General features: G+C 35.3%; 1 protein-coding gene across 3 annotated transcripts; it reads left to right on the forward strand.

Annotated features, from left to right (window-relative positions):
• The first annotated feature begins 737 nt into the window (after nucleotides 1-737).
• Nucleotides 738-8,337, forward strand: LOC128860608 (teneurin-m-like). Of its 3 annotated transcripts, none has more exons than XM_054098235.1 (2): nucleotides 738-1,516; nucleotides 4,400-8,337. In XM_054098235.1, the coding sequence occupies exon 2, from the start codon at nucleotides 5,026-5,028 to the stop codon at nucleotides 5,380-5,382; it is 357 nt and encodes a 118-aa protein (XP_053954210.1). In that variant the 5' UTR covers nucleotides 738-1,516; nucleotides 4,400-5,025; the 3' UTR covers nucleotides 5,383-8,337. The 3 variants fall into 3 exon arrangements, with proteins under 3 accessions (XP_053954210.1, XP_053954211.1, XP_053954212.1); XM_054098236.1 differs by having other exon boundaries at nucleotides 738-1,132; XM_054098237.1 differs by having other exon boundaries at nucleotides 738-1,012.
• Nucleotides 8,338-9,801: the final 1,464 nt, after the last annotated feature.

The following is a 9,801-nucleotide window of genomic DNA, read 5'->3' on the forward strand; positions in this document are numbered from 1 at the left end:
CAATTGGAAAACAATGAGCGCGGGCTCGCTGTGTCGCCCTGGGGCCAAAAACATGATAGCGCGGCTGCTGCGAGGAGGAGCTTTGCTCCACGAATGCTCAATGCACTCATTTTACTGCTGTGAGCAAGTATACTTCGAAGCGTTGGGCTGCGCTGCTTTAACGAAGCATAAAGACGTTGTCGCAAGGCGCGAATACCACTGAACTTGTTTGATTGAACTGCGTTGTGTGAGTAAAGTAAAAAAGTGGCGCTCACTGTTTTCGTTCAGTCAAGCGATTTGCATTTTCATACATATGAGCTGTGTTGTGTGCTTGCGCTGGATACCACTGAAATGCAGTGCGTTTTCAGCGCTTTTCTTTTACTTGTGCTTTTCTCTCCATTTTACGCCACGGCTATTCACCTACACATACTAAAAGACTAGGGGCTTTTGCTGGCGGTAGCTGACTTCCACTTCCGCTTGCGCCTGCAATGTCAACCTTTCGTTAAATACTCATGCACACATTCTCATGTTCCGTTCAACCTGATATACTCTTCTAATTGCGTGAGAGCGCTCTTGTGCTCACACACTGAGCCGAGAGCGCGCTCGCACCACCTCGCACTGCTACAATTGAGTTCGTTCGTTCATATCAGCCTGCTTGCTCTGCTGCTGCCGTAGCCGTTGCCATTGCCGCTGCCTGCTTGCCTGCCAGCCTGCTGGCTGTTTTGTTGCCAGCAATATACACAAAATTTCAGTCTCAAAACGTCGTTCGCTCTAACGAAATCGTTGGGAATTTACGCGCGGACACCGTACGGAATTATCGCTTGTATATCCGTCGCCGTGCAATATACACAAACGCGTATCGTTGAATCGTGTGCTGCACACGACGAGCAAAAGTAATAATTTCTAGCTTACAATAGCTATACGCGCGCGTGCTGAATGGAAAAAAGCAAATGCACCATGAAAATACCTAAACCAAGCAACGAAAATTTCGGCAGGAAATCGTGAAAAAGTAGCAAATCTAAATAAATAAAATGTGCGTGTGAAAATTTCGTTAATAATTCATTCAAAAATATTGGTTACCCGTTTATCAAAAGCAGGAAATCAGAAAATCAATGTGCAGCCCAAGTGGAAAATGTGCAAATACTTAAACATAGTGAGTGCTGTAAGAGAATTGGGAAATTTTGCGAATGTGTGAAAAGTGTGTAGAAATTTTATATATTAAAGTAGCAGCATACAAAATCGAAGCAGTGGAAGCTGCTGGGCAAGAAAGGCAAGCGGCAGGCAGGCTAGTCAGTAGCATTTACTGCCGGCAGCAGTACTCGCCAAAGGAATAACGAAAAGTCATACCGACACACGCACGCACGTACACGGACGCATAAACGAATGTGTATGAAAAACGAACGCGAAACTTTGTGATTTGTCCCACCTACGCATTGGATTTGCAGATTTGTTTATTTGTTTATCAAAACATCTAAAAGGAGTGTGCAAGTCGCGTTAGTCTACGTAGGGCACCTCTTCGCCCAAGGAAAGTTAAATGGTTAGTTTTCTTTTTAGTAATAATCTCATAAAATATTTTTGCGAGTGCGTTCACTCAGCAAAATGAGTGCAAAAGTATCAGTGCCCCAAAAGGCCCATAAAAATTTGTGAGCTGCCCAATAAGCCACTAAAGTGTAAACCAGAATGACGAAATGCGTTAAAGAACTGAGCGAAACGCTTCAATAGGATTTTGAATTTTCCAATAAATTACATTTTATTACATTTGCAAGCAACACCACAGTGAATTGAGCTGATTTCGCTGAAATGCAACAAAAATCGAAAGAAATTTAAGCATAAGCCTTAAAGCCTTGAGCGGTAAAGCGAAATTATTACGAAAAAGTGGGATAAAGAAAAGTAATAAAAAACATAAAATAGGAGGGTCACAGCGAAAATTTCGGCAAAAGCTTTAAAAGTCAAGGATGAGCGAAATCAATAACCGGAAAAGCTATAAAAAGTGAGGAAGCAAATGGTTGAGCAGCAGCTGGTGCGGAGGCAAGCAAAGCAGTGCTTAGGCAAAACGAAAAAGAACATTTGCTATGAATGCGTAAAGAACAAAAGCGGAACGCTGAAGTAGAAAAAAAACTTTGTGTGCATGAAAAAAATATTTGAAACCAGGGAGAACCTTTAAGGCAGTGCAAAAGCCTTTCGTCTGCAGGATATTTATGAGTGAGGCGGTCAACAGGAAAAACGGATTTAATGCGTAAAGCAGCGAAAACACGCCAATAAAGCGGATATGAAATAGAGGCGAAAAGTAGGAACAGCACAAAAACAAACTTCAGCGGCGTAAAGTAATAATAAGTCGCCCCGCAAGTTGGCTAAAGGCATTTTAAATAAATTTTATTACCAGCCCTTGGGTATTTGCCCAAGAGGCGTGCATAGGCAGCAAATGATAGGCGGACCGAAAATGCAGATGAGCACGAATAAATGTTATTAAACTTAAATGCCATAGAAGAGCGTGAAATCAAAGAATATTTCGCTTAAAAGAACAATCTTGGACCACTAAATTGCATTAAAAATAATAATTAAATGCTAAAACCGCAAGAAAAAAACGCTAAATGATTTCATGAAATTAAAGAAGATGAAAAATAAACGAAACATTTTTATGGATAACTAATTTTTAAGGTTTTTTAAGCAAAATGCGCTGGCATAGCGGTAAGGCAAGGCACATTTTACTTAAAAGGAAAACCATGTTTGCAAAAGGACGAAAATGCGAAGTGAAAAAAATACATTATAACTGTGAAATATTTAAATCACAAAAAAAGAGTAAATGACTTCAGTCATTAAAACATTATGGAAGCAACAAATATTCATAAACGATCACCAAAAGGTTTTAGTAATTCAGAAAAAAAAGATAAAAATCGAGGCAAAAAAAATTATTTAAAAGGAAAAAAGCTGCTAAGTGCAGAAAGAGCAATTTATAAAACTAAATAGTAAAATAAAATATAATAGAAATCAAGGCAAAGTAAAATACAACATAAAATAAATAGGGAAATGACGTCGAATTATTAAAAACAAAAAAAAAAAACAAAAAACACGATTGATAACAAAAAAACTGTTTTCCAAATAAATTCAAAACTATAAACCAGTTCACTGAAGCTATAGCTGAAATTAAATTAAATTCCATTAGAAAAAGTAGCAATTATTCAAAACAAGCCCTAGACTGTGCGAAATTTAAAATGAAATTGCAAAAAATCCAAGAAACTAAGAATTTCTTTTCAATCAAAATTAGTATTCGAAATAAATTTTTCAATTCAGAAGAGGCAGTAATATATTTTTTCATTTTTAATTAAATTGGAATGCAAACCATCAAGGAAAGGGACTGCGAACTGCAAACGTACAAATCTAGAAATTAAAAATTAATTAAATTTCGAAAATATAGAAGCAAGCATAAATTCAGAGAAGCCAGTAATATTTTAATTTTTTTTATTTATTTAATTGAAGTGCAAGCAAAATATGAATGAAAAGGACTGCTAACTGTTTAAGGACAAATTGGTGAAGAAAAAATGTATAAAAAATACTTTTAACATACCCAAACTATTGAAGAAAAGGGCTGCTTGAAAAGGACCAAATTCAGGGGCAGAAATTTTATTTAAACAAAATATTCGCAATAAAAGCAACTACTAACGAAAAGTCTGCTAAAGACAAAATTTTATAAAAAACAAAATTCTAATAAAAAAACAAACAAACTGCTAAGAAAAAGGCCTCCTAAATGCAATAGAATGAATTTGCAATAAAAATATTTTAGAAATATGGGGGCAAAAACCTATTAGGGAAAAGACCTGCAAAAGGACTTGTTTGTGAAATTTTTTTTTTTTTTAAATATTAATACAAATGCAATCAACTATTAAGGAAAAGACTTGCAAAGAAAAAAATTGCAATTTTTTTAAATATACTTTGAATGCAATTAAATTAAAAATATATAAATTTTATTTTATAATTCAAGCTTTAATTAAAGTAATAAGTATTAAATAGGATTATTCAGTATTTTGAAAATTAAAAAAAAAAAAAATTATTGCAATAGTTCGAATAATGCCAGAAAATGGTGTACCTATTTGTACATTGAAAATAATTTATTTTAATGAAAATATTAAAAAATCTTAGAAGACAGGATATTTAAAAATCTAAAGTCTTCTAACATTGTTAAAATTTCAAAAATTTCGGAATTCCACCTTTTCAAAAAACTAAAGAATTCTAAAATTGTTAAAATTTCAAAGAATTTTTAAAAATCAAAAATATTTTCAAGCAAAAAACTTTTAAAAATTTCTAAATTTTAATTCCGCAAAAATCCCGCAATTGCAAAAAACTGCAGTCTTTAAAATTTTAAAAATGTTTTGGACTGTTTACATGTATTTCGCAATTTTTAAAGAAGCTACCTTAATTTCAGAAATATTAGTGAATCTCGAAAATCATCAATAATGCAAAAACGCATTGAATGAAAACAGAAATAAAAATTTTGAGCAATCAATAATGCTGGTATGGGCATTTTAGTGATTTTTCAAAGTACTGTGATTTTAAACGGCCCAAAGTCAACGAAAAAAAGCAATTGTAAGGCGCTAAATACCAACAATTGTGCTTAATTGTATACTGCAATACAATAAATGCAGAAAAAAACAAACAAAAGTGAAGAATTAAAAGCGAAATAAGCAATCAACGAAGTTATAAAAAAAATATCAAAAAAAAAAATGTAATAAGCAAAGTTGAAAATCCAAGCGTGCAATCCAAAAATACTTCGCACGCATAAATTTTATGAAAATCCAGTTTTCAACAAAACTTAAAAAAAATATATATTCAGCATATAAAAAAGTAATAATAAACACAATTGACTGCCATCACTTTCAACTTCAACACTTTTCAACTTTCACCTATCACTTCTTCGTCCCGCTGTTTACATAAAAAGCCATCAAAATTAAGTTCTCAAAGCAAAATCATCACGCATACCGTCACACCGAGAACATCTACGACGGTGGCACCGACACTGACGACGACGAATGCCCGTTGGAGTCCACCACGATGAATCCGTATGAATACGAAACGACACTGGACTGTCGGGATGTGGATACACGCGGCGGCGGCGGGACAGGCGGTGGTGGTGGTGGTGGCGGCGGTAGCGTCGCCGGCATGATGAGTTTACGTCACAATCCAACGTCGACACATTCACATCAAAATACGCTGCAACATCAGAATCAACAAAATTTACAATTGCAACAACAGCAACATCTGCAACAGCAGCAATCGCCATACGACTATGAATATCAGCACTTGCCGCATCGCGCCGGTGAATTGGCCGCAGCGGCTGCGGCAGCGAACAACAGCAGCGGAGGAGTATCAACGGCACAGCGCAATACACATGGCAGACCAGGCAAGTAGCTGAAATGGTTTTGCATATAAAAAACACTAAATATCTGCATATGTGTGAGTGATTGCGCTCGAAAGTTGAAAAGTAGCAAAGCAATTTGATTTTTTTGGCACCAAACTTTACCATAAATTGCTGGCCTTCACATTTTCAATTTTTACTTTCTAATATTTTTTTTTTGGTTTTGGGTTTTCGCTTTAATAATTTTGCTGCTGTGCCACTCCTGTCATTGACTGCGCTGCGGGTCGCATCTATTGTTCTCACATGCGTTTTTTTTTCTATAGTCAATTGCAGATTGTCTTTTGTTACTCAGGGAAAATTTAATTAAAAGCTTGCAACACCTGCGTGCGTTGCACATTCACTTGTTTGTGGTATTTTCGGGCAGTGTCAAAAACGCACACACTCTTCATATCTGACATATGGGTACATTTTTCAAGTTTAATTCATACTTTGAGATTCAATGATGGCGAAAATCAATTTATGGACCGCGAACTTACTTTTCGGATTTAAAAATTGTTTAAAATATTCCTTTAATGGCTTCAATTGAATATTAAATGAGTGTACAATAAATAGTTTTTGTGAACTGAATGTACAATAAACAAAACCCCAAATAATAATAGTAATAATATTAGCGAACCAATAACGCAGTGTAACAAATATAGATTTTCTGATTGAAGAAGAAAAGCGGCCGCATAATCTTGAAAGTACATCAAGAGTTGCTCATTGGTATCATCCCAGCCCCTTCTTCTCAGCTGCCTGCCCAGCTGTAGTCACTAGGCTCTCACTTTTTTGCTACTCTTGCGGAGATTGCGGGTTAAATATCAAACAACAGATGAAATTCATCAGTAGCTTGAAGCGGTTAATATGAACGTAAAAAGCCTCTTTTGGTCGACATCCTCTAATCCAAAGCCCCTTTTTCCACCTATTTGGTTCTTTTTCTTCTTTTTTGCCCCTTGTATGGTATTACGATGGAGGAATTTTGATTATTTATTTATCCACGTGGCCCCATCTCATGGGCAACCAATCCTCCTACTAAAAACTTATTTAATAGAAGAATACCATAAAATATTTCAATTCAAAAATCTTGAAAAATTTAAATCTATTAACTTGATTTATTGACTTCGAACTGTTTCTTGAAAAAATTCATTTGGTTAAAGTTCATAAAACAGGAAAACATTTCAGCAGCTATTGAAAATCGCTCTCATATTCCGGCTAAGTTAAAAATTCATGCAGCCTATCAACAATTTGGCATCCGCACGCCCACTAAATAGAAACTTTTGAGCAAGTATTAGTACCCAGACTCGTATAAGATTCAGTTGTTCCAGGAATTCAAATCATTGGACCTTCATTTGTGTCGCACATTCGGTAAATAAGCTGAAAAATAAAAAATAAAAGCCAAATAAATTTCAGCAACGAGGCTCATTTCTACAATAACTAAAAAGATTTCTTAATACGCAAAAAACAAAAAAAAAAACACAATTGAATTGAATTCCCGTGTTTGTAGGGAAGGCAGTACTCAGAAACATCGAAAAAGTTACTTGTGGGTTTTATTTGCACATTTTTGTTTTCAAAACTGATTGTGCTAAGATTAGCATGAATGGCAAGCGCTACTGCCAAATCTGTTTAGATAAACTGACCTCACTCTTTGGTGTACCTTTTATGAGAACACGTCAAGTGATTGCTTTATGCTGATGAACCAGTTGGTGCAATTAGGCTCTTGAAAACCAACAGTTGGCGCATTATTAGCTGGAAAAAGTTAAAACTAATCATCAAAATGACAATTCCGAACTCCTAACTGCGCTTATAATATTTGATAAAAACCGAAACATGCATTTTGCGCTCACTTATTCATCTAAATTTCATCAACCTTCTTCATTACACCAACAGCTCTGGTTGGCTATAGATATCTGCCTGTTGAAGGTCTCATAATGCTATCAAAACGGCGCTTTAGTTCTACTTGGGGAGTGCCAGACTGGTACTTCAACCATTTCACCTATCTACCTCACTTGCTATAGCTTACTGTACCGTAATCTTTGTTTCTTTTGCAACCTACTGAGTAAACGCAAAAATAATTTACTTCTGCTTTCCACAATTCATTCTCACATCAAAAACTTCTTCAACTCGTTTATTGAACTGGCACTCTGTCTCAATTCCCTGTCTAAGCGGCATTCAGTATTGGGTTGATGTTTTCTATTATTTTATGCTCTCGAGTATGGAAGACTACAATCGAAATTATTTGCTTTAGTTGTTCCTGAATAACCAGTGCGAAATGCACTGATTGTTCGTGAAAGGCTTACGATTGGCTTCGGTAGTGCACGGAATAGTATAGTGCATGAAAGTTTTTCAAAAGACATCTGCAAAAGGCAACTTTCTCTAAAAGTCTAGGCTATTTTAGTATGCATCAGTATATCATTTTATTTAGTTTTTCTATTCATTATTAGACTCTTATTTATACAATAACACAGGTTTACCAGAAAAACAAAATTTAAGCTAATTTGGTGTCGCTGAACAGTAAATGTCAAAGATTTTACCTTAATATTAAAGACCAAAGTATGTCCCGATTTACACGCAGTGACATCTGGAAGGAAGACACTGGAAATTCTCTTTTAATGCTTCACACCCGGGCAAACTTGTTTTTGACGTTTACTTCTTTGAGACTGGCAATACGAATTAGAAGCATACAGTGTGTCAGCAGGACGGGAAACAAAAATTCACGGACAAAATGTTACCCTTCGAAATGCTTCCCTGTGTAAATCGGGACTTTGATACCATTTTTCTGTTTAGTTTTCCTCTTCTTCCTTATAAAGTTCTTAGATGCATACTACAGAGTCACAAACCCTACTAAAAGATGCGCTAGTCATATTTACTTGCATAATATCTTCCTATTTTATTATTCTTCTTACTTTCCTTCTTTACAAAGTTGATAAATTTATGAAATTTAATTTCAAGTTCTACAAAATCAGTAAAAGTCCGGCAATTACTGATTGTTTATAAGAATTTTAGTTTTCTCTATTAATTTTTTTCTGTTCTTTTATGAAAAAAGTTTGATATATCGAAAATAGTTTCTCCTTCTTCATCTGTATGGTAGGTAATTCGCAATCATCCAGTTACCACATCATTTCTTTATTTCTTCTCTAAAATATCGAAATTGCTGAAAAAATAGCTCTTGAATTTTCTAGAATTTCCACTCTACTTTACATATCTTCTTCGTATTCTATTCTTCGTATTCTGTTTTGGCATTATTCTGTTTGTTCTTGATTTGTGCCCATTCTTGTTTTGGTTCGAGCCTCTCTTTTCTTTCCCTTCGCTCATACTTTTTTTCGCATGTTGATTTTTCCTTCTATTGTTTTGAGTTCTTTTCCCTACTCATTGTGCCCTTTTTCATGGTCTCGCCTTAACAGGCGCACGTATCGTGTCTAATGAAACACGTCCCGACACAAAACACAGGTAGGCAGACGATGCCGGATTTCGGTTACTCTCTGGCTCACTCTCAGTCACTTATTCACAGACTCTAGTTGGAAACACAAACACACTCACTATGCACAAGGTATGGCTTTAATCAAAGGTGATGTTGTTGCGAGCAACAACAACAATCAGTGTTGGCTTTTACTGTAGCTGTTGCTGTCGCTGTCGCTGCTACTTCTGCTGGTGTTGACCTCTTCACTTAATTGGCCTGTTGTGGCGGACACATGAATGAATGCACACACCCACACACACACATACAAAGGAGCCTTGCTTCGTAAGGATGTGTGTATGTATGCATGTGTCTCAAAATACTAGCCGTGTCACCAGTTTGTTGATTGTGTCTTTTGCGAACCTGCCAGTGATTGTCCACCAGTCATTGTTGTCCTTTTTTGCGCAGTCTTCAAATGTTCAAGTAGCCGGCCTTTGTTGACGCTTTTGTTTTCTCCTTCCTCCACTTTTTGTTGTTAAGTGGCCGTTTGTGTTCTTCAATGTATTCTTCTTGTTTTCCTTATTTATCTGTATTGCACCCACAAATCCGAATTAATAATAATAATATGAAATTATGTAGTGAATTATGGTTCGGAGCTGCATTTGGTGGTGACGTATGTGGGAAGAGGTGTAAAAAATATGGTTGGGAAATGTTAAAGTTAAAAATTAGATTGCAATTGAAAAACTCTGCGATAATAAATATGTATTTCGTTTAAACTGAATTTGTAATGGCTTTTTCGTCTAATTATTTGCAAATTTAACAAACTCGTGACGTGTAACACCAAATTGAAAATATTTCAAATAATTTTTTTTTGTTGGAAATAATAATTTTTTGCAAAAATTAGTTAAAGGGGCATTTGAAAACTTTTCAACACATGAATTATTTATGTATAATTTTCGATCGCTCAAATTTGTAAATTTTTTATGGTTCGCTTTTCATTCATTCATATTCCATGTTTTAAACCTCAACATTTATTTGT

Source organism: Anastrepha ludens, chromosome 4 (assembly GCF_028408465.1).
Source record: "Anastrepha ludens isolate Willacy chromosome 4, idAnaLude1.1, whole genome shotgun sequence".
In the NCBI taxonomy this organism is placed as follows: Eukaryota; Metazoa; Arthropoda; class Insecta; order Diptera; family Tephritidae; genus Anastrepha; species Anastrepha ludens.